At 35.4% G+C, this 25,823-nt stretch overlaps 1 protein-coding gene across 5 annotated transcripts in view; it reads left to right on the top strand.

The window, feature by feature from the left end:
• Positions 1-25,823, top strand: part of ANKIB1 (ankyrin repeat and IBR domain containing 1) — a 107,762-nt gene that overhangs the window by 73,929 nt on the left and 8,010 nt on the right. For all 5 annotated transcript variants that reach the window (XM_054814058.1, XM_054814056.1, XM_054814054.1 and 2 more), the window contains exons 5-17: positions 3,368-3,485; positions 7,194-7,402; positions 9,669-9,757; positions 11,504-11,648; positions 12,953-13,119; positions 17,041-17,129; positions 18,110-18,240; positions 22,202-22,336; positions 22,903-22,989; positions 23,084-23,150; positions 23,559-23,704; positions 24,389-24,567; positions 25,123-25,174. In XM_054814058.1, coding sequence (XP_054670033.1) covers positions 3,368-3,485; positions 7,194-7,402; positions 9,669-9,757; positions 11,504-11,648; positions 12,953-13,119; positions 17,041-17,129; positions 18,110-18,240; positions 22,202-22,336; positions 22,903-22,989; positions 23,084-23,150; positions 23,559-23,704; positions 24,389-24,567; positions 25,123-25,174 — 1,614 coding nt within the window. The remainder of the gene's footprint in view (positions 1-3,367; positions 3,486-7,193; positions 7,403-9,668; positions 9,758-11,503; positions 11,649-12,952; positions 13,120-17,040; positions 17,130-18,109; positions 18,241-22,201; positions 22,337-22,902; positions 22,990-23,083; positions 23,151-23,558; positions 23,705-24,388; positions 24,568-25,122; positions 25,175-25,823) is intronic.

Here is a 25,823-nt window from a genome sequence, read left to right as displayed (position 1 = left end):
GACTACAGATAGTTTATATATATATACACACACATTTATATGCATATACTTATACTTGAATGAGTTAAATGGAGTATAGATAATTTTATAAATATATGACTCCATTAACTATAGAACTCCATCCACCCATAGAGGAGGATATTTACATGAAGTATATTTGACACCATTTAATTATATAGTCATCACTGTAGCAGAGAGTTACTTTGCCCTTGTCTGTTTTAATAGTACTTTAAAAGTGAAGAAAATAATAATAGTTTGAAATGAACTGTTAAAATAATCAGCTTACATATTAAAAGTACTTTCAGCAGAAAACCAACTATATAATTTAGGATATCTAAATATTAGTGGTAAAAAATTGAGGAGAAAATAGTTAAAAAGCAATGCTCTTGAGAATACAAGAGTGTTGAAATCTGTAGTGAGAAGCTCACCAATGCGTTAATGTAGTAACTCAAATAAGATATTCCAAAATCATTATATAGTTAAATGATGCTAATTTTGAACAATGCCTTTTTCACAGCAAATATCAATAAAGAGCTCCTCCATAAATGAGTATTAAAGGAGGCCTCTGAGTGTCATAAACTGTAATTAAAATCTTTACAGTATATGGTAGCGCAGAGATAAGTCATCGATGTTTGAAGTAGTTAAAAACAAACCTCTGTGATATTACGTAAAGGATATACATCCTTATAACTAAAGACTGTGTCTTCACAAGTCTCTACAAGACTCTGTCTTGCACACATTAACATTTTTAAGGGTTCTCCTTGTATAAAGCCTTCACTCTGGAATTTCCAGATTAAGCTACTTAACTGTGCCAGCCTAAAATTTGTCTTCTTTTCAGCTTCTTCTGTGGGCTCATATATCATTTTATGAAACAAATGTCTGAAGTTTCAAACACATTCTTAAGAAATATTTCCCTCATTACTTAAAAAGACAAAATTAGGATTCTTAAAAACTGCAGGATCCAAAAATCCCTGCTGGGTTGTGTGGAATGTTCCAGCTGAGATAATATAATAGTGTGTTACTCAAGGGAGATAATTGCCAGAGTTTGACCTAGAACCAATCAGTTAAATAAAATTTTGAGCATATCTGCATTTCAGGATAAAATACTAGTTCCTAAAATATGCATATGTGTTGCAGGTTTAAGAAAAGACATTCCTCTCTATGATATATGTGGTCTTCAAGAATTGAGTACTGTTGTGCTGACAAAGCTGCTTGTTTTACAATTACAGTTAAAAATGCAGTTCAGATTCAGTCAAGACCATTTACTCTTTGCTTCCATTTTTTTTCAATATATTCATGCAATTATAATCATTCAGGCACCCAGCTGTTTGTATCTCTGTCTCTCTAACATGTTTTTATAAATTATCTCCTTTGTAAGAAATTAAGTAGGTCAGTCAAATTCCAGCATGCTATGAATCAAGTGGCCCAGATTTATTTCAGTGCAAGCCATTAAGGTTCAGATTGTCCTTTACTGAGTCATGCGTGATCAGCAATGGAAGGACATACAGAAACTCCCTGAACTTGGGCAATCAAAATAAAGGTCAGGACACAGTCCATTTCTCTTCTGCTTTTCTTGCTTTTTCAAAAAGGACAAAGACCCGATGCAGAGTCATGTCACCATTACTCCTGCTGATCACAAAGTTTCTAACATCAAGAAGTTCCTGTTTATTTTACTGACCAGCTAACAGAAGAGGTCCTTGTGAGAGTCAGTTATGTGTTTAGATGTATTTTATAGAGTTCATTATGATATCTAGAGTGTAGGAAGAATGTTATGTTTTTAGAGTAGGTGTCTCAAAAGAACAAAATCATTTAGAAGCCCAGGATATCCATTCTCCCCATCTCATCTGCCTTCTACTTGTTATCCTGAAAGGGTTATCTGCACAGTAGACTTGGATTGTAAACTTCCGAGGACAAAACCAGTCTTTTCCTTCATGTCTATGTGTGCATGCGTGCATGTGTGTGTATATTATCGAGCACTGGAGGGTCCTGGACTATGCTCTGCATAAAATCAAAATATAGATAGTAAATAATATCAATGCATGGTCTTAACTGTGGTTATCTGTTGTTGCTGCTGCTCTGTGTCCTTTCTCTCCGAACTGGTGAATACAATTGCCATTTGGTGGCCAGGTTCCTAATTAGTCCTGAGCACCACACATCAGTTTGATGTCAAATGTTTTAAATCTTTTATTAGCTATCTTTTATATAAATAAAAACAATGTAAGAATAATTTTTTTACATACCCTTTCTGTATCCATTCTCTGTACATATCCTCCCACTTGTTTTTGTCTTTCTACCTTTTGGGCATTTTACCTGTACGACACTAAGAAATGTATTATTTGCTGTCATGTTCGTCCTTTCTTAGTTTTAAAAAGGAGTCTGTGAAACGTGTATGCATCTCCAGAATCTTGCTTGGAGCTAATTCAGAATCCTAAAATTATTGCCTGTTTGTTTTTCTAATTTGACCTTTTTTTAACACTATAATAAGCTGGATGGAGCTCCAGATCAGGAAGGCAGCTGGATGATCTGCTCTGATGTGTAGGGCTATCAGAATTGGCCACTGTTTCTCAAAGAGAATGAATCGCCAACCTTGGAGATACTCAAAATCCCAGGGCAGCTGGCTCTAGGTGTTCCTGCTTCAGCAGGAGGGTTGGACCAAATGACTTTTATAGGTCCCTTCCAACCTCAACCATTCTGTGTTTCTGTGAACCTCTAACTGCATGCCTCATATATCCTATTCATGACTGACTTCTCCATTTCTTCTAAGGTTGGTATTGCCTCAAAAGACCTGTACCTGATTCTGTTCACATATGTATCCATTCTTACTATCTAGTATCTCAGTATACCCTCCTTCAGATTAATTGAAAGTTAATAGGTCTCAATTCATGTATATAGTGTCAGAGGATCTATATGCAACATATGTTAACCTGTCCTTTCTCTCACTCTCCCCTCAAATCCTTAGTTCAGATCTAGTCATGCATTCTCATACCCATGCCACAATATTTGAGGTTTAATCACTTAAACATTCAGCTAGATCCTGTGAAAATCTAGCTTTTTTGAGAGAGAAAAGGTCAATGTTAGGCTAGTTCATCATTTCAACATGGCCTGCAACTATAATGAGAACTCTAGAGATATTGTCTTTTAGATTTCGAAATGTACAATCATACTATAAATATTGTAAAATGACAGTGTTTCCATATAGCTTTGCATGGTCATTGGTCTGCACAATGAATAAATTTTGTCACATATTACCTCACAGTTGAGATGATGATCAGTAAAAGTGCTTTGAATGTTTTCATTTTCATACGGAATTAGAGACTAACTGGAAAATACTGCTAGACGTAAATTGTCTTTCTTCTTCCTCACAAAGCCATATGAGGGGCTAAGACTTCAGGACCTGCGAAGGCTTAAGGATATGCTGATTGTGGAATCTGCTGACATGCTCCAAGCCCCGCTCTTTACTGCAGAAGCTCTACTTCGGGCACATGGTAATCCAAAACCTTAAAGACTAAAAAACTGTTTTCAGCAAAAACAAAATTGCAGTTGTATGTTTACTTTTTATTTCCAAGTAAAAGATAAGTAACGGTTAATGAAATACCAGGAAACAGTTCACACAGTACTTCAGAAAGAAGTACAGCTGCAGTATGTCAAAAAGCATTGAGGCCGGCAGGGAAGCTGATAGCAAAGTGATTCAAACTAGGAATTATAATGGAAGACATTTTAACTTAAGCAGACTGTAGAAACAGAGCTTTCCTATTGTAGTGAGAGACACAGAAGTAGAGTTTCCATGGCTCTATATGTCAAAAAGGTCAAATTCATTGTACCTATTTTTGTCAGACCATTGGTTTTCTGCCACTATATATTTCTGCATAAAACTGGATCAAAATTTTTGGATTTATTTATTTTTTTGTTGCAATAAAAGCAGTCTGAGCATTGTAATAAGTGGTTGGAAATTGCCTTGGGGTTTAAAGCATATGAGTATACGTCCTTTGAAGGATTTTTATAGTTACTCTTTTAATACAGGGTATACTTTTCCATGTGTATATCTGTAACTAGTTTAATTTCACTGAAATCAGTCTGTGCTCTTGTTATGTAATTTAATCTAGGGTTGTCAGAATGAGGATATACTGAATTCAGTGTGTTCATTCCAGACAAAAGTATCTTTCTGAAACTCACTGGAAGCTTTAGGCTTTGATTCAGTGATTCAAAACTTATGCTTACTGAAGCATCTGCATTGTTACTATATGTCAAAGGAACTACTCAGGCAGTTAATGGTTTGCATACTCATCACCGTATTGCTGGATTAAGCTTTCATACCCTATTATTTTTGAGGGCTCCTTGTGAAAATAAAAGGGAGAGGGAAAAGTGAAATAGGAAAATATTATTTTAAACCCACAACATTTGGCAGACTTTCATGAGGAGGTATGGTACCTGAAACTCATCACTTTTACATTCTTTTCAATAGTTGGTATTTGTGTTCCTTTTTACCTTGAATTAAATCAACATGAACTTTAACATTCAATTAAGTTAACATAAACTTTTTCCAGTCTAATGATATTTAAGGCACAGTCTTTGCATATATGTTTTTAAATGTTGATTATTTTTTAATTCTTATAATGTATTTATATTTTTAATTCTTATAATGTATTTATAATAGGTACAATATTTCAATGCTAATTTGGATTCTCAAATACTACTAAATATTTCGCTAAGCAGGTAGGCAGATTCTGTAACCCATGCAGATATTTTGAGGAAGAAAATGATGACAATACTGTTCAAACTCACAGCACAGTCCATAACAAGTCCAAAGGTAGTGAGGTTGATGTAAACTGTGGAGAAATGTCTGCCAGCATCTAGCAAGCAGGAATGGAAAGTTGAGAAGAAATCAGTCTGCGTTGGAAAGGTCATTCTACTGATGTTGCCGTAGTCATGTAGTGGTAACTTAATGCAGTTGGCCAGTGCGGAGAAAGAAGCACAGACAATTTGCAAGTCATGAGAAAGTTGACTATTTTGCCTGTAGCTGTAGTCATACACTGGAAATTATTCAAACAGAATTTACTTTATTTGAAATGAAGACATAGAATTGGTTCAGCCTAGTAAAGGGAATATCTGAGCTATTTACAAAGGCTTAAACAATTGGGAAACATCAAATACCAAATTGTAATGCTTTTGCATTTAATTTTGAAATTCGTAAAAGAATAATGTGGAATCTTAACTTAATTCACACTTCATATATGAAAAGCATGTCTAAAATACTTGGAAAGATCATTCTTATGTACTACTTTCAGTAGTTTACAGACATGTAATATTTAATCCAACAAACTTCGATTTCCTTTATCGTACAACTGTATCAATTTAGACACAGGCTGTAAGAGTTAAGAGTGTATTTTTTTTTTTTTTTTTTTTATTTAAGAGACAGAAATGTGTAGAGTTAGAGCCAAGATTAAAAAAAAGTTATTATGGCAGTCATGAAAATAAATAACTTACAGTTTTTCTACAAGTGTTTTTTTCAATATTGTTCCTGTTTCTCTTCTAGTTCATTATACAGCAGTTGATTAGAGGATAAAAGAGAGGCAATTCAGCAAATATAACTACTTCATATTTTACTAAAACTCCTAAGTTAGTAAAGAAAACACAGTGGAATCCATTTAGTAGCATGTCTTAATGCTGGGTAATTTTAAAGATACAGTACAAACAAAGGAGCTCAAGAAAACTTTTAGCAAACTTTATCTGTATCTTAGCATCAGTCAGCTCCCCTCTGAAAGATTATAAGCTCAGGGTAATTTGAAAAATGCTAATAAAATGTATAATTTTTGAAGTGTAAGTAGATTCAGCATCCATGCCTTTAAATAAATGAAATAAAACTAACCCATTATATGTTTTAGCTTAGATAAGTAAGCACCTAATCAGTAAATCATCTCCAGCTCCGAGGCTTTTTTCCATATTAGGAGGGAGGGAGCAGATTTTAGTATGACAACAATCATTATTTGACAGGGCAGTATTTTTACTAAGTTCAGTGCTTAGAACACATGTCTTTTTTTTCCCAGCATTAATACAGCATAGGAATACTATTTATCTTTTTCTTACAAAATCTAAAATTCAATAAAAATAACACAGATCTTTTGGTTAATAACATTGAGTTTCCAGTGGGAGTGCCTAACATTTAAAAAAAAAAAAAAACTTAAAATATTTATTTAAAGCAAAAGGAAAAAATTGGGAAATTTCTCTTTCCTTCTGAAATTCTAGTCCATCTGATCTGTGCATACTGTTGATGGGTTTAGATTCAAATCCGTATAGAAATCTGATAGATTTATATTTAAATGAAAACTTTTAAGTATTTTTAATAGAAGAAAAATCACTATTTTTATGATATCTTCAGTATTACTCTTAGGAATCAGAAACAGAAAACATTTCAAACAATAATTAAGAAAGTTTTGATTTAGTTGTAAGATCTTCATACATAATAAAATCTGTTTCACTAGTTCTTTTTTGTATATAAATGGGCAGTGTTAATTATCAATAAAAGTAAAGCATTCAGTAACAATTGCAGAATAAAAATATAGTAAGAATATATGAAGTATTTTTTGCAATCATGTGGGGTTTTTTTCTTTTTTTCTTTTTTTTTTCCCCAGAAATGCGTCACTCTTACATGCATATATAAAGACTGGTAACTCATTAGGTCACAAATCTTTTTGCAATCCAGTTTTATCTTCATCTTCTTCCTTCGTTTGTAGCGCTTGTCTTCATCTTCTTAAAAAACCACAGTAGATAAAAGTGAATCCATATTGAACAATGACTTTTTTAATAGGGAAAATATTGAAAATTCTGCGGTGCAAAGGTGTTACATTTTGATCTGTCTTTGCAAGTCACTGCAGTTCTGGTTTCTCATTGAGTCTCCTAGCTACTACAATTGCTGTAAATAAGTAATAAAAATAATTTTATTTAAGACTGATATTACAGGCAGAGAAGATGCTTGCGATGCAGTTACTTACATAAATACATTGCATTATGTATTATCTTGGAATGTGTTCTGTAAAATTTAATGTCTAAAGTTCCATTCACTTACACTTTATCATAGTTATTTATTTCTAAATGTTTTAGCTTAGTGCTTATATATTCTTTTGAGGGTACAGTTACAAAATATATTTTAAACATTGTCAGCTGCATAATTTCCTGTATCTGTATATTTATTGAAGACTGGGACAGGGAGAAGTTACTTGAAGCATGGATGTCTAATCCAGAGAACTGCTGCCAGCGTTCAGGGGTTCAGATGCCAACTCCCCCTCCAAGCGGATACAACGCATGGGATACGCTCCCTTCTCCACGAACTCCACGCACTACTCGCTCTTCTGTAACTTCCCCTGATGAAACCAGCCCCTCACCAGGAGACATTGAGACAGCTTTGGTAAGTTTATAAATAGATCTGAAACTAGCAGGGCAAAAGAGCATATTTCTAAACATAGCGCACCTACGGGAACAGGCGAGCTGCGTTGTCATCTCATTCTGAAAGTAAGTTTGTAAGAGCGTGACGTGTTTCTCTTTCCAAAAGTGGTGAACAGAGAAGTTGACACCTTAAACATTCTATATAATAACACAATTGAGCATCTGGCTAATATACAGCACTATGTTTTCACCTTGGCTGTCGCTCACAAAGTAGCATTTTGTCCAGCTACAATCACATCAGTGCATTTGGCTCCTTTGAGCTTCTCTTCTTATCTTATACTTATCAAGATGTTCACTTTCCTTGTATCCATTTCCCTGAATGTACTCAATGCTGAGAATCCTGCCTTTTGAAAATTTTTTCTTTAGAAAACAAAATTCTCTTTGTGGGCATTTTGAAATGTCAGCCCACTAGTGTACTGTAAGCTTATAATTACTTTTACTATGTGTGGGCTGCTTCAAGCGGTTTACAAGGCTACTGCAAATTTGAAATGTGAAAGTGCCTTTCATTAAAATCAATGTGGTTCTTTTGGAAGACAGAGTTCTCTTTTTAATAATCTGCAGCTGCAGCATTATAAAACTTTTGCTCCATGACCTAAGCATTTTTCTAGAATATTACATGCAGTCTTGCAAATGGATCATCCCTAGATCTCATATTAAAATCAAGATTTTGCATTCCTGCATAGAAATCTTTTATTTCTTTAATTGTAAAATGCTGAAAAAGAAGCTATATAGAAGGAATAATGTTATCGTACATTTATTTACATTAGCAGTTAAATATTGTCTGGGAATATTTCCTAACTAAAATGTGTAATGAAGGATTACATGTCTTCAGTTTTACATTGTGTGTTTTGTTATTCATTGATGGTCCATAAGTTAGGAATACAGGTTTGGATAATGATGGCCATTCTAGATCTAGTGTATCTAAATCCAAATCCAGAGTTAGGCATTTGGTATTCCTGTTCATTTAAAAATCTTACAAAGAGCTATGAAAATAATATTTTCAAAATGTTGTTTATGAAATAATACATATTTTTCTGGCAGGAAAATGAAAACTAAAAGGAATAGATAAAATAAAACCACAAGCTATAAAGCTCCTTTTCAGATTTTGCATTTTACATCCTACTTAAAACTGTTCCAGTAAATGTCCTGTACTTGATATTTTGAACTCAGGGCTTCCTGAAATTCCTTATTTTAAAGTTACATTTTAAACAAAATTGAAAAACTCATATAAATTTAATAGTGAACATTTTGGATGCATTGTCAACTTCTAAAAAAAATTTAAGTTTGGCAAGACAGGCAGCTGAAATGACTAAAACAGCAATAAATGCTTTCATCAAGTTTTGCACTTTAAAGGCCAACTTGTTTGATTTGGTTTTGGCTGTAACACAAGTGCTTTTAAAAAGTGACATACCATAGACATTTCTGAAAATGTCCTATGTGTGTATAATATCTAATGTATTGAAAGTTGAAGTAAATTTTCATGGAATCTTTGTTCCAATCCAAAGAAAAATCCGTTTGTACTCCTTGAAGAACATGAATATTTATTTTCATGAATATTATTTTTCATCAAAGCAATGAGTAGTTTCATCCTTATGCTTTAAGTGTTTTCAGAGTAAAGGTCTCAGTATTCAATGTTATTTTTTCTGTAGTACCTAGCTGTGTAAAATTCAGCAGTAGTATCTTCTGTTGGAACATTTGTAGCTTAACTTATTCATTATTTTGATTGAAAGCCTCAAAGTATTTAAAAAATAGTATTTATGTAGATTATTACTTGAAATAGTTGCTGCTGTTGCACAACCAAATTGCTCCAGCTTGATTTGGACCTGATTGTGTGAGATGCTAAACATTTCCTGTAGCCTCTGTCATCTCCGAACTCATTTCTGACTGCCTGTGAAGCTGATGAGAAATTCAGGTCCCTTTTGTCCCTCGAACTCTGACTGAGATCCCAGCACTCTGCAGGGTGAAGCACTTACTGAGCTGGAGGACATGACAGATGGCACCCCAAAATGTGTTCTTTGGATAGGGAGGTATAGAAACAGAGATACCTAATCTTTCCTGTTTCTATTTCTATAGCTTAAATAACCTTTTTCTATGGTTGCAATCAGATTTTTTCCCCTACTGAGCACTGCTTTAAATTTTTGCTGAGATTTTCCAACGTAACATGTGCTGCTAACAATATGAAAGGCTTTAGGGTATTTCTTAATCGGAAGTATTTTTTTCATTTACAGTGTGACATTTGTATGTGTAATATTTCTGTGTTTGAAGACCCAGTGGATATGCCTTGTGGACATGACTTCTGCAGAGCATGCTGGGAGGCGTGAGTATATGTACTTTTCTATCTTTTGAGAAACTTTCATACTTGCCATTTCAAAGAGGAAAGGACAGAGACCATAAACAGCTAATGTTAAAGTACTGTTTGGGTTGCAAAGAGTTGCTGGTTTGACCCTATCGAATATTTAAGCTGTCACTCAAAGTGACCATCAACTGTTTTAGGCTTACATAATGTTTGTTTTGGTACTGATTCACCAAAACTCTTAAGCAAATGTTTCAAGCCTGTGTGTAAACAGATGAGCCTACTCTTGATTTGCTCTCTGTGTGTGTGGTGTTGGTAGCATTGGGGTTTATACTTTCTAAATTAAGCACTTGCTTAATTCCATTTCTTAGTTTAGCACACTAAACTTAGGCATCGTAAATCATTTCCAGTCAGAAAAGCAATCAAAATGCTTTCTTATGTTAAGAGTTAATAACTGAGGAGTACATTTAGCTTAAAAGTTCTTTTAGGGTAATTCTCTTGTTACTACATAATTTTTTTAAAGTCAAAATAGTCATGCTCATAAAAAACTCAGACATGGATAATTATGCTAGTATAAATATTAATCATACTTCCCAGGAATAATTATATCTGTATGCAGTGCCTTTATATTCATCTTTGTCCCATTCAGGAGATTGTACTACTTGAACTGTACCACTATAGTGTCTTGTTACAGTGTCACATCAGCACAGCTAGTCCTACTGCAGATCAGCCCAATTTATGTGAACCAATTCCTCCTATGTTAAGGAAGAGCACTTTCTCTGCCATAGGAGCTTTTAGAAGGCAGTTCTTTTCAGTGGCAAGAAAATTAATAGTCATGCCTCTGTTGTCTTGCAAATTGTTATGCAGCGATGTAGAAGTTACCAAGAGATCACTGGCTTGACATGATGCTTCTAATTTGGGTGCTGGACTATGTGTACTGCGATTTGTGCATGCACTCAGAGCTACAGTTCAATGTCAAGCAAGTGTTGGCGGTGGCACATCTAGGGTGGCATTCATCTTTCCGAGCCAGTCATTTCTAAGATACTTGGAGCATAGCCAGGACTGAGTTATCCCATTCTAAGATGAGAATCTAAGATGGGATGAATTGGCAAGTCTCTCTACCTTAACTATGAAAGGATCCCAGGTGACTAACTTAGAATAGCTGCCTGTCCTTCAGATGATTAAAGTTTGATGAGATGAGTATCACCCTTGATGTCAGATTAAGGTTGCTTTTAAACTGAGCAACCTTGTGTACTGTTAGTTAAAGTCCAGCTTTCTGCAGATTTATGAGCTCGTTTTGTCTTACATTCTGGTGCTTAGGGACTATAAAGGTCTCCATTTAGAAATTTGTTTCCAAGAGCAGACCTATTTTGACTAGCACAGTTGTAAAAATTAATTGCATATTGAATTAATTATTTCCTAGATTAATTACACTTACATGTTCCATTTCTGATTTAAGTTAGAAGTAATGCTCAGTTTAATTAAACATTGCAGAGCTGCCTCTGATAAATGGCAAGGATGGAAACCACAAACACATAGGGCTAAGCATTGCTGGTGGTGCTCAGTTTTGAACCATGACAGAGTTCCTTTATTTTTTTTTTAACTATGCTGTTCATCAAATCTGTAGCCCTTTTGAGCAGAAGGGGATATTTCCTATTCTTTGTTTAAAAATTGAATATCGTGAGTATCTGTGAACCTAGTATAAATTATTCAGCAGCCTTTTAACTTTTACTTTTTATTCACAAATACTGACTGACAAAATTCTGGCAGATTTTTGAATCTGAAAATTCAGGAAGGTGAAGCTCACAACATTTTTTGCCCAGCATATGATTGTTTCCAGCTTGTGCCTGTAGACATCATAGAAAGTGTGGTTTCCAAGGAGATGGACAAAAGATACCTTCAATTTGACATTAAGGTAAATTGTCAAAATGTTCTTGTACTCTTGCACTGTATTTCATTTTATAAAAAATAACCTAAAAATTCTCTGTGCTGTATATCTGTAATGCTGCAATACATCTGTAACTTTCCAAGTAGAAAGTAATAAATTAATATGTACACTGAATTATTGGCTGTCTTATATGCCATAATATCAATGTTTGATATACCACTGAGAAAAAAGAAAGAACATAATTGCAATACTTCCATAATGGGTAACCTAATGCAGTATTAATAAAATGATTTGATCAAACTAATGTTTGTAACAGGTGATATGAAGCTTTTAATCAGCCAAACTTGTTTGTGTTGGCAATCTAAAATTTTTAAGAGTTTTTGGATTATTTTTATTACCAAGAGACTGCTTACATTCAGAAATAGTACCTGTTCAAATTTTAAAAAATTATTAGTATAAGCGAATTACTTAATTTTTTTTCCATCATTGCAACTTGTTTTAAAAAGCAATCTTTTAATTCACCTTTTTTCTTTTATACTAGTGTAGTAATGAATGAGTCTTTGAGATAATGTGCTACTTTATTGGTGGCGGGGCAAAAGAAAGTAGAGAAATATTTTTTTTGTTTACAATATAATACTTTCTCTGTGTGACAAGTCTCTTTAATACACAGAAACAGTCTTACACAGCAAGATGTAAATTAAATTACTAGATCTGATTAATCTTTTACATCTTCATATTTCAAGTGGCTGGTGATCAGCATAGGTTTGAAGCAAAGTAGTGAAAGTTCCTTTCCTCCTCATTTATTAGATGTAAGTTTTACAAAAGAAGACCTGCTACATTAACCAAAAAAGATTGGAGGTAAATTCCTGAGTTAGTCTAGTTCTGATTTCAAGTTTATTTCGGGTGAGATATATTGTGGGATTTTTGTTTCAATCAGTAAGGTTTTAATTCTTTTCAACTACAAGAGTCAGTTCTGTTAATGAGTGTATTGCCAGTGCATATATAGTAGAAATTTATAGTAAGCCGTATGACAAAGGAATTGACTTGCACACATTGAACATTTTGTTTGGGATGGAAGCCATTTGCATCTTAGCATAAGTCCGGAGTACTGTTGTTATTCAAAAAAATCCACCCCGTTATTAAGGTGGAGATTAAATTATTCCCTTTTTATAAGTATTTTAAGAAGCCTGTTAAAGTAGCTACAAGATTATCCTTATGTTTTTTGGCTTTGTCCCTTCAAAGGAAGATTATGAATACAGACTGTTTTATATCAGTGATGAAATCTGATCTTCTGTGGTAAAATATTTTCCTTTTTTCCTTTTTTCCCCCAGGCCTTTGTTGAAAATAATCCTGCTATTAAATGGTGTCCTATACCAGGCTGTGAAAGAGCAGTAAGGCTAACAAGACAAGGATCAAATTCAACAGGATCAGATACACTTAGCTTCCCTATGCTAAAAGCCCCTGCTGTAGATTGTGGAAAAGGACATCTTTTCTGCTGGTTAGTACTAGAAACTTACCTACATCTATATAAACTCACAGTCACTGCTATTCCATAGATTAATTATGAAGTCCCACTTAGCACCAAGTGTGCAACAGAAATTTGTATGGAATGGTATATGATTGTACTATCCTGTATCCATGCACAAAATAACCTCATGTGCACAAGTATTTTAGTATTTTGGGGCGCAGCAAGGTTTGTAACTCTGACTTACTCATTATTGGCTCTGTTAGATGCAAAGCAGCGGTATGGAGCGTTGTGATATTCTGTCCTGAGGGGACAGAGAAGTGGGATATTGGTGGAGGGATTTTTGTGTCTGCTCTGGATAGTTGTATTATAATTGAAACATGGCACATTCTGAATTGTAGCTCAGAAAATCAGCAATTTTTAGCTCTTTCTGAGTTTTGGTAGAATCACATCAAAGAAGCTGGAGTTTAAACAGGACTATGAAGGACTTTTTGCTTCATACATAGGTATTCTGTTTGCAGGATCACTCCAATCATTGTTTCACTTTAGGATCAGCACTTTATGTTATCTTCTGTTGAGTCTTAAGATGAATACAAGCTCGTGAAGGAGTAAAAAGCCATAAGATTTAAAAATCATCCCTCAGATTGGCTATCTTTAGCACTTCCAAGGAAGAGACAACAGTATCAAGACAAGCAAAAAAGCAGTGGGATATTTTTCTTAAGTGCAGAGCAAAGCCGTATCCTAGTTCCTTGAGATTATCAGACTGTCAGTTTATGACTATTGTAGAGGAACATCCTTTTCACTGTTGGAAAATCAAAAAGGGTCAACCAAAGTATAGATATTCAGACAAGCTGAGTAATCTTTCTTTTCATTTTTCAATTGAAACCACGATGCAAGAAGAGATCCTGAATAATCTGCTTGATTCTAAATATCATAAGACTCTTAATGAAAGATGCCTCTGATTTTAGTTTTTTCCCCATGTGAATGGAAAGGAAGAAGGACCAAGAGGAAAATAGACATAACGAAGCAACCACAAAAGCCAGAAAACAGAACATCTTGGTCCCCAGAATGTCCTCTGAGTGTGAAAATGTCCTCCGAGTGCCTAATTTTTATGAGAAATATCTTTCCTGTTTCCTCATATTTCTGAATGTTCCTTTTTTGTTAATGCTTTGAGATACTGCACAAGCTAATATGCTTAAGGTATTGAAAAAGACCTCATTTTAGCAGCAAAATGTCCGAGATGACCTTTCCAAGGCCTTTTTTTTCATCCCTACAAAAGTGAATGAAGAGTTTCAGCAATGATAAGAAAGTTCTGCTAGCAACCAAGGCATCCTGCAGTACAGTAAATCAGAACCATTTCCTGAGGACAGTCATATTAGTCTAACAGTACAAAAAACCCTGTGCACGAATGAGTTCCTCTGGAGAAAAAGAAAGTGTATTCTCAGTTCAGAGGGTTTTCATCATTGCCATATGCATAAAGGGAGCTTGCTTTATATCTTTAAAGTTCAATTAATACATCCCACAGTTCCATACTTATGTTAGTTCTGCAAGTTTTACCCAGGTATATACAGCTTAGACATTGTAATAGTGATTGATACTGCATTTAGTAAGAGATCCTTCAGAATTTATGTATTAGAAAACCCAAACCAACCCCTAGATAACCACTTGCTTTTTTCAGATCAATAGCCTTCCTGCTCGTAAAAGCAAGAAAATTCTCTGAGTCTATTGAGAAATTTCCTTTTTTTTTTTTTTTTAATGTGGAAGTAGGAACATTCCTTTTAAATACAGAGTTCCTTAGAGTTTACTCATTTTTCATTACCCGCCACTAACAGGGCCTTCAACAAAATGTGATCTATTGTAACAAACACAGAATTCTATACCCTTTCAGAAGAAGCATTCTGAGGTATTTAAATGTCCCTTTATGCTGTTTCAGAAGCACAAGGAATTGTAGCGAGCAGATAGTTCTGGAGAATAGTCGTACCAGGCAGTGCACACTTAGTTTTGCACCATCAGTCCTCACGCCTTTCATCCTAGAGGGAGACAAGGGGCAGAGTCTCGTTCCGTGGGAGAGACACCTCTTCAGGTGCACTTGGGAAGCCAGTTATAAGTTGCAACAGTGTTCTGCTGTTTTGATTCAAAATTCATTATATGATACAAATATTATAATGAGGGGAAAGAAAATCCAGAGCTGCATTCTTCTTGGATGATGCTTTTAGCCCTTCCATGAATTTTAACTTGTTGAAAGTTGCTATGATTTTATTAAGTTTGCACCTTCAAATAAATTATCCATCCTGCTGAGTTTTGAGGAATACAGGCTGGGGAGGCTTACACTGTTAATTGTCACAGCCATTTGGCCTTAGTTCCCTTCGTTCAGTGCTGTCAGGGAGTCTATCCAAAATACAACTTTGTTTCATAAAAAGTTTTATGAGTGATAGGCTCAACACTCTTACTCTAGTAAAATGGCATACCAGTATAAAAATCCTTGTTTTGGGGTAGGCTGAGGAAAGAACTTCTTCCATGAGAAGTTGTTCTTTAATGCTCTGTTGTGACTATCATATAGATATAGATACAGATACAGGTACATGATACATATATGATTGCACTTCATTAAAAATCCACAAATGTACAGATTTGAAAACATCAAAGACACAACTTTCTCCCCCCCCGCCCTTCTCCCCCAGTAATAGATTGACTAATCAGCTTTTAACTTAAAAGTGAGTTTGTTAAAGTTAATTTTTGCTAATTTCAGTCCTTTCTGGGAACAAATACTGTGTGAGAGGTCTTGGCTCTCTTGCAGTCAGTGATTTAAGTGTACTGCTGTTCCACGGAAGTGAAAGGTATCAGTTTTCAACCAGGGCAGAGATTGCCTTATTACAGAGCAGTTACTCATTCCAGTACAATCTTTTCCAGCTACAGATCTGAAGTATCTCCAAACCAAAGATCCTTGTGTAGCGAATTTAAGCTTGTTTGATGGCAGACTAGCTAGTGGGAAGAAAGTTGAAAACTGTTGCCATAACCTTTTCTTTGTTCCTGCGTTCCTGCTTAAGAAGTGGACAAGAGCAATCAGAAGAGAATTGACGTAGTTTTCTGACGATGCACTGCAGAGAGCAGTTCACCGTTAGATCTGCAGAAAACTCGCATATGCTCTGATGCACCTGGTGCCCATCTGAAATATACTTCCTCTGAATTGTTCTGTTTGATGTGGCAGATGTCTGAGGCTATTTGCTACCATTCCAGTGAAAAAAGGGAGTCATTACAAATCCAGAGTCCATATTGACACATCTACACCCAAGCACCATCTGGAAGCCATATATCTGCCACTGTGTAGTAGTGATTGCCATCCTTAAAGCTAGTAGTAACTTCAGGAGAAGCTCAAGGGACTCATTTCTTCACTGTGTCCGTGTAACTAAGTTAAAGCCCCCATTTAAGAAACTCTGGTGGAAAGAGTGAACACCCATAAATACTTAATGCTGGTGTTGAAGGGATTGGATCTTGTTCTAAATTGAAACCCTGAATCGATTGAAAGATTAATTATTACAACTGAATAGATGCAAGTAATTCTACATAAAATACCTTTCAGCTATAGCAAACTACCTAGTTTTGTATAATCTATTCTGGTTTACCTTTATCATAGAAACTATACTAGTACTTTTTCTGACACTAAAATAGTACCTGGGCATAACTCAAACAAACTGCAAGGCAGCTGATATGTTTCAGATTGTAATTTTAAAAAGCTCTTTTCCTTTCATGTCTCATTTAAATTCTTTATTAATCTTAATGATAGTCATCTATGCTTGCGAGCAAGTGCTCTGAGAGTATTTTAAAATAATATTTCCTGACTTAATTAAAGTTTGAGCATCTCTTTCTAAGTTTCCATGTATTTTAGCTTAAACCAATTTTAACTTTAATTTTAAATATCTAAATTATTAGTTATTGTGTTATTTTAATTTTCAGGGAATGTCTTGGTGAAGCGCACGAACCTTGTGACTGCCAAACCTGGAAGGACTGGCTACAGAAAATATCTGAAATGAAACCAGAAGAACGTAAGAGTCATGCCTGGGGCGAGGGTTAATTTTTTTTTTTTTTTTAGTTTGTTATCTTTTGGTTTTAGAGGGATTTTTTAATTGCATTGAGTTGAACTCTACATCGGTTGAAAAATAGGGTAAAAAAGAAGAGGAAAATTAAAACCCTGAATGAGGGGCTGCTTCACGCTTTAACTGCATATTAGGCAGCACTATGATAGACTGTTCTCCTTCAATCATTCCTCCTCGTAAATCCGCGTGTGGTTCAGTCAGACATATAAAACTCTTTTCCCTTCCTCTTACAGATTTCTTACTGATTTATTCCTGAATGTAACTTTATTTTTCCTGAGCAATTTTTAATCTTTTAGCCCAGTCTGCGCTTCTGTTTGAGTTGTGTTCCATGAGGTTGTTTGTGTGCTTTAAAACGAATTCAGGCCAACAGGGGATAATAATAGTAAGGTTGAGGTTGAATTGCAAGGGAATCGTGGGTAATGGCTTAATGTTAAATAGCTTTTACTGAAACAACTAATAAAGGTTGGGTTTATGCAAGACAGACATTTACTTGGTCAACAGAAACAAAAAACTTAAAGATTAAAAGTAATTTGAATAAATACTAACTTAACTTGGTTACCACAGTTCAGAGCCTTTCCATAATATGTTATAAATATTCTGGAAAGCATAGAAAATTTTATATAGAGGCAAAATACACCATACTTTGTCAAACTATGCCAATTTTTCCCATATATGTATTTTGTCATTTACATATTATAAATGTCATATATAATATATATAAATTTGTGTAAAAATATATAGAAATAATATAGGTGATAAAATTACATATTTATATCTGAGAAATACATATCATGACAAATTACAATATTTTGTCAAGAAACAGGTAAACATCTATCTTTCCTAATATGATTTTCACAAAAGATTACACAGGGACAATTTCAACTTCTCTGTTTTTGCATGCTGCGTATCCTCCTGTCACCCATAAAAAGTTGTGGGGGTGAGTGAGGCATATGAAGATGCTGCCAACTGCCTGTGGTTACTAACGAACTCCAAACCATGCGCCAACTGCAAATCTCCAATCCAGAAGAACGAGGGCTGCAACCATATGCAATGTGCAAAGGTAAGAAAGACCCTTCCTATAATTTGTTGTGAAACCGTAATTCAGGTTGTGTATGTCATGTATATTTTAGCAGCACAGACAGCTAAAACCTCTGAAACGTCATGCCTGAGATCTAATGGAACCTGTTGCAAGAATTAGATCATTTGCAAATGGTGGGTTACATGTATATAGAAAATGTTTAATATTTAGTGAAATCTGTTTGGCTGGCAGGTGAACACTGTAATCATTGAAATTTCATGAACACATAAGAATTACTGGCAATACAGTATGAAACTTAAGGAAACAAATAATTGATAGGTTAATCATCATTAATAATGTAGTAGAGAAAGAACATTTTTAGTTGGCAGAAGATGAAACATTTTAAGCAATGGTAACCTCTAATGAAAGTTTTGTCTTACTGCATTTTTCTTTTGCATTATTTCTCTAACATAGCAACAAAACAGAGAAGTTTAAATGGAAAACTGTAAACAGGAATTAATCAGTAGGAATGAAAAGACAGCAAAGAGTAATTCCAAAAGAAACTTCTTGGTGACAGCAGCCAAAAAATTAGTCATGAGTTTGCACTATGCTACTGAAATAGAAAAAATATTTTTTGCGATGAGTTCAGTATCTTTTAAGAATGCTGTTTCTCTCAAATTAGTTAAAAGCAGCATATTTAGCATGCTGGTTTTTTATGTCCGAAAGATCTTATATAACTACAGCTAATACCTCTTTGAGGAGCACCATTAAAAATAACAAAGCAGCACACACTTAACATAGTTGGCCTCAAATAAAAAGCTGAGATTTAGAAGGCAATTCTCTATATGTTTCTGGAAATATGTTAGTCTCTCTCCATTGCTATGCAGATCCTATTTTCTTTATGTTCTTATCACATATTCTCTCTTTCTGTGATATGAATTGAAGGTTGGGGCTTTTTTTGGTGATGTTTCTTCAGTTTTGTCTGTGGCAGCAGAGAACAGATTCTCCTTCACTTTGGTGTATGCCAAGTTTGCTGGGGCTTTTTGTTGGTGCTTTTCTTAAATGATTTTTAAAAGAGCTCATAAATTCCATAGTGCCAAGAGCTGTAAAAGGTATGTTTGTTGCAACTTTTGCCACTGAGCTTATCTCAATCAAACAAAAGTGTGTGTGGTGGATTGACCCTGGCTGGAGGCCAGGTGCCCCCCAAAGCTGCTCTATCACTGTCCATCCTCAGCTGGGCAGGGGAAAGAAAATGTAAAAAAAGGCTCCTGGGTCGAGATGAGGGCAGGGAGAGATCAGTCACCAGTTACCATCACAGGCAAAACAGGCTCAACTTGGGGAAAATTCATTTATTACCAATCAAATCAGAGTAGGATAATGAGAAATAAAACCAATTCTTAAAAACACCTTCCCCCAGCCCTCCCTTTTTTCTGGGCTTAACTTCACTCCTGATTTTTCTCCCTCCTCCTCCGAAGCGGCACAGGGAGACAGGGAATGGGGATTGTGGTCAGTTCATCACACGTTGTCTCTGCCACTCCTTCCTCCTCAGGCAGCTGCACCGCCTGAGCTTAACAAATCACATCTACTGCCTGGCCACCATCTGAGCCAAGCAGAAGAGGTAATTGCTGAGCAGGTAACCGCCGAGTAGGTATTTTGGCCTGTCTCTTGGTGGCTTCAGGCTGGGGAAGACTTTGGCTGTTAAACACTGTTGAATGTAGGTCATTTAATTCAGTACCATTCTGAGGCACCGGCTGACAGCTACAGGTCTCTTTTCTTCTTTGATGCTGTACCTTATAAACAGCTTGAAGTGTCCTTAAAACAGTCAGATTCCTTTTGTGGTAGAGAAGTCTCTGCAAACAGAAGCTGCCTCCCCTCAACCTAGTGAGGAAGGAAAGGAAGGGTATCCTCAAGGGTATTCTGGCAGGCCTCAGACACAAGGTATAGTGGACACCTTGCTTGTCTCTTCCTCCGCTGAAGTCAGGGTCTGTGATGGAGCTTCTGCCTTTGCTGCAGTAAGGTCTGCTCAAGCCTACTACATGATGAGCTACAACTGCCTCTTAGCAGCTAGCATGTACGTTGGTGTAGAGGAGGATACTCTTTACTCATAAAATCACATTTCTCTAAGCAGCCATCATACTGTTTTATGAGCCCAGCTTCTAAGGAGACAAGGCTTAGGCAGTTGTGCTCCCTTTCACTCCCCTACCTGTAGTGTTTTTTTTTTACCTTCTGGGTGCTTTGAACCAGATACGAAGGAACAGGAGGGAGTTCATGGATATTAAATTACTGCAAGTTTCATGAAACTTGGTAGCTGTATGGTGCAGAGACTTAATTTGTACTGCCACCAAGAGAGATGCTTGAAATACCTACTCAGCAGTTACCTGCTCAGCAATTACCTCTTCTGCTTGGCCAGACAGCAAATGTGATTTGTTAAGCCTAGGTGGTGCTGCTGCATAGCTAGGGGATCCTAAAGACACATAAAACAGAGCTCAGGGTATTGGGAGATGTGTAGAAACAGATGATGTGGTTTCGAATCTTTACTGAGACTGAGGTATTGGAGGACGGTCTGGGAATGCTGGGTGAATCTTGGGTTATTTGAGGAGGCTTTTGGAGATGTGAGAAGTTAGAAGATATGTATGGTGGAGTGATCATGGAGGGAGATCATTTGGGAGAGGTGAGATTATTGCAGCAGGAGGATATACACATAAATTAATAGGAAGTCAAGCTTTATTAGTTCTGTTGCTTGTGAAACAACTTGTACTGTTTTTTGAATATTTTATAATTTTTTTTCTTTCTATGAGTATGAGTGGTTTTGAATGATAGGCAGATGATGCAGTGATACACACAACACTTTCATACACAATTATTCTCATACTTCATTCTCACCACTTATCTTACTATTTTGAAGCAAGCAGCTTCAAAAAATGTTTATGAGCAAAGAAGGTGCAGCACAATAACAAGAAGAAATACCCTAGTCTGCATTGCTTTTTAGAAGAAAATCAGCACCACTGGTGAGACAAAATTAGCAAAAGTACAATGCAAGGATTAGATTTCATTTCCTCCTGTAATATATGTACTTGGTTGTATAAAACAACTACTGATAAACACATCTGGTATGGACTAGGTATTCCTGGAAAGGTTAAACTTACCAAATAGAGAAGAAATGTGACTTAATTTATCAAATTCCAATAATAATATTAATGGCTTCATATTAATTAATGTAAATTTTTGCTTCATTTTTTCAGGATTGTGGTTTGCTCATCTGTAAAACACATAAAATAAACAGGATTCACCAAGCTGTAAAGTCTTTTGCCCATCCATCCATAAATAGCTTTGAATTATTTTGAAATAAACTAGCTGAGAACTCAGTGCTGAGTTGAGAATATTTAATACAGTTTGATCTCTGATGCAGAGAAGCCTGGATAAGTCAGATCTCCTTGTAAGGTGTTACCTCTTTTTAAAGCTCTCTTCTCAGCCAATGCAGAAAAGGCTTACCTTGAAGTAATCGCTTTTCAAAGTTTATGTTCTGGTTTCTTCTCTCTTGCTTTAGTAGTTGTTATTAGTATTTTGCATCAGGAACACCACATCACAAAAATACCAATAATCATGTTTTTTTAATTGATAGTAGGAAAAAATTCTCCCTATCTCATGAACAGTTTCTGTGTTGCTTTAAAAATGGGACTGTTTTTTTAAAACAAAAAGAAAAAACCAGGGCAGATCAGCTGTATTTATCATTTGATTTATTTCATCCACTTAAAACTTAACTTGTAGATCCAACACAATCTTGTGATCCAAGGAACAAAAATTATGACTGACATGGTTTGATAACCTAGATCTTCTGCAGTACGTAAAATAGGAAGGAGGCTCCTCAGAAATTGTTGTGACCATAAGCCTGCTCAGAATTATGTTAATTCAGTTGTTTATGGAGGAATAATGATACATAACTGCAAATCTACAATGTATCAGCAGCTTTTTTTTTCCCCCTTGTTCCATTTTTTTTCTGAAGTGCAAATATGACTTTTGCTGGATATGCTTGGAAGAATGGAAGAAGCACAGCTCTTCCACTGGAGGCTATTACCGATGCACTCGCTATGAGGTTATTCAACACGTAGAGGAACAGTCCAAGGAGATGACAGTAGAGGTAACAAATGAATGTGTGTGTTTGAAAAATAGCACTAAGGCTGCAACTTTCTATTTAGGATAAGTTTAATCAAAATTCTTTCCAATTCGAGTTCTAAATGGAAAAATACAACCTTAAATATATCAAAGAGAAAGAAAACACTGCTTATTTGTGGATAGAAACATAAGATTTGGTTCTGGTTTTGGCTTTGGTAACAACCACTGGTTGACTTTACTCAAGTCATTTTACTTCTTTGTGCCATAGTTTGCTTTTGTGAGATGGGCGTGCTGGTACTGTAATTAGCTGCTGTGCACTACAGAAGACATGCCTTAATTTTGGCATTTGGAAAGTTTGCTTAAATAGCATGCACACACAGTGTAGCAACTCTTTGGTTACAGTATTTTAAGAGTTGTGAATTTCAAAAATTACATTTGTCTCTTTACTTACATGGCACTTGTCAATTGCGTGCAATACTTCATGAATAGTGGGAATAGAAACAGTTGGTTATATAATTATATCTAATGGTGATTGCTAAATTAAATCATAAAATTTATCTTGGTTTCTTTGGTTTCCTCGTTATTTTCCAGGCTGAAAAGAAACATAGAAGATTTCAAGAGCTTGATAGGTTTATGCATTATTACACAAGATTTAAGAACCATGAACTTAGCTACCAGGTATGGGTCAAGCCATTTTTTACTGGGTTTTGTTGCTATTTTATTAATCCAAAAATAATTTTCTTATTGTATTTTATTCATTTTCTTTTTCTAGTTAGAACAGCGCCTTCTAAAAACAGCCAAAGAAAAGATGGAACAGTTGAGTAGAGCTCTCAGTGGAAGTAAGTATTTGCCATGATCTATGAATTTGATTTGAAATCAAATCAATTCTGTTATGGCTAAAGCTTTGCACTTTTTTTTTGCCTTTTTTTTTTTGATAGACCTCACATCAGTCTGCTGTGTGATGTGATCCCTCCAGTAGTAGAATTTATAAGCAGAGTATTAAAGCTAAATGTACAGTAAATCTTATCTATTCCAAAGACTCGAGAAAGTAGCATTAGTAAGGGAGAAGCTAATATTTTGTGCTTACTTCTTTTAGTAAAAACACTGTGTAGTCATTGAGAACTTGCCACTGTTTACTTGCAAAATATTTAACTGACGTGCACATAAATTTTATTACTTTGGAGGAAAACCCTCTAATGCTGACATCAGTAGGAAAATACTTTCACAATGTTTGTTTCATCTTACAGCTGAGGGAGGCTGTCCTGATACCACATTCATTGAAGATGCAGTACAAGAGCTTCTAAAAACTCGCCGCATTCTTAAGTGTTCTTATCCATATGGATTCTTTTTGGAGCCTAAAAGCACAAAGAAAGAAATATTTGAACTTATGCAGGTAATACATGCATATATTTTGCTTTTCTAATGTAACTCTTTCTTTGTACTATTAGTTATCACTGTCTTGCTGCTAGTTTTGTAGTGTAAAACTGATATATCCGCTTTGTATTTGTAACCAAGTTGGAAAATTAATGCATTTTTATTACTCTGTGACACAGTAGCTTTTAGTTTAATTTTAGAATGAATGAAAAACAACATTTTGCTGCAGAATAGAAGGGATAAGGACAGGTGGAAGGGGAAAAAAGAAAATTACTTACTGTTAACCTGGTTTTCTGAAGATATTTTACCTTCAGCTTTAATCTCCTTCTCTAGCTCCTCTTCCCTGTCTTTCCCTACTAATGTGTCTGACAAGTCACTGGGGATGAAACTGGGGGAGTACCTGGGTGGTGGTGGCATCAGCAGCAGAGGCTGCTGCCGCCTCCTTTTCCTTTTCCAGCCCCCAAAGATGCTCAGTATGTATGAGTGCAGGGAATCCCTCCTCCAAGCTGGAGGACAGCATGTAGGTCAGTAAAATGGTAGGCTAGAAGGGCAGACATTTTGGGGTATTTTGGTATTTTTGGTATTTCAGATGGTATTTCCAGGAAAATGGATACCATTCTGCTCAGTATTTATCGTGTAGAGCTCCACCCAGTTTTCATTTCACTGTAAAACGACTTTATTCTGGGTTTATTAACTATTGCAGACAGACCTAGAAATGGTCACTGAAGACCTTGCACAGAAAGTGAACAGGCCTTACCTTCGGACTCCTCGCCATAAAATCATCCGCGCAGCTTGTCTTGTGCAGCAGAAGCGGCAAGAGTTCCTGGCTTCTGTGGCCCGTGGTGTTGCTCCTGCAGACTCACCAGAAGCACCGAGGCGCAGGTAATCCCAGAATAATACTGTGCAAGTCAAAAAAAAAAGTTCATTGATAGCTGCTAAAGTGGGTGAATTCACTGTCATTCTTTGACAGTGAGGTAAAGTGGAGCTGATAAACGTGGTGGTTGTAAATAACCAGGTAGTGACATTTTCTTGGACATTTGATCCTTGTGGAATTACAACTTTTCACTGAGGAAAAATGTGTTTGAGAATCGCTGCTCTGTATGTCGCAACCTAAATCGCTTCCCCATTTGTAATATATTAATGATTAGATGTCGTGGCTTCCATTTCAATTTCTCCTTCAAGATTGTCACTAAATACCTGGTACGCTCCAAAAATCTATAAGTGTTTGCTAAAAATATCGAGGAGTTCTGGAATAGTCAATTTAATTGTATGGTTTTTCTAAATGAATTTTGAGGTAAGAATTAAAGCAAAAGACTTGTTAAGTTTAGAGAGTTACAAGTGCACTGGGTTTTAGATGTTGATAGGTTTTGAAGCTCTGGAGGCTGTTCATATTTTGTTCTACTTCTAAACTTGATGGTATATCTCTTCATTTTATAGCTTTGCTGGTGGAACATGGGATTGGGAATATTTAGGATTTGCATCCCCCGAGGTAAACTATTTCTTTTTCTTTTTTTTTAACTTAGTTCTGCATATTCTAGAAACACAGGTATGATCGCAGTCTGCATGAAGAGCTTCCTTATTTTGATTCAAAGCATTTCAAGTTCAAGCTCACTATTTTATTTATTTCACAATAGAAGGAAATATATGCATAGCTAATTGTGCAATGACTCTAAACAATGCCTCTAGCATGGCTATAGTTATTTAAGATGGCATTAGACAAGCTCTGTTGTATTCATCATTTTCCAAGCACATAAGCAGTTTTAAAATTGTATATAAACTGGTGTCTATGTGCTGGGGAACCTTCAAGTAATAAATACGTGAAATTGTGTAGATAGCATTTGAATGCAACATCAGTTCAGTAGAATTTGACAAAAAGTCTAAGAAATTTCCATCCTTCTGTAACAATTCAACAAAAATATACAGGCATACACCTAAATATTGCTAACTATTTGAAATGTTTGTTTTTATTTTTATTTATTGAAGCAGGATGGAAATTGCATACTCAGATGAACTTCTGCTACTTAACCAAGAATGAAAATTATAATTTTTAAAGTGAATATTCCACTATCTATATATGGGAAAGAATAAATAATTTTCAAGACTGCACTAAAATATGAGAAGCTTCCTATAAAGCTTTC

Source organism: Grus americana, chromosome 2 (genome assembly GCF_028858705.1).
Source record: "Grus americana isolate bGruAme1 chromosome 2, bGruAme1.mat, whole genome shotgun sequence".
In the NCBI taxonomy this organism is placed as follows: Eukaryota; Metazoa; Chordata; class Aves; order Gruiformes; family Gruidae; genus Grus; species Grus americana.
Note: the sequence above shows the minus strand (reverse complement) of the source record. Positions and strands in the feature narration are given on the sequence as shown.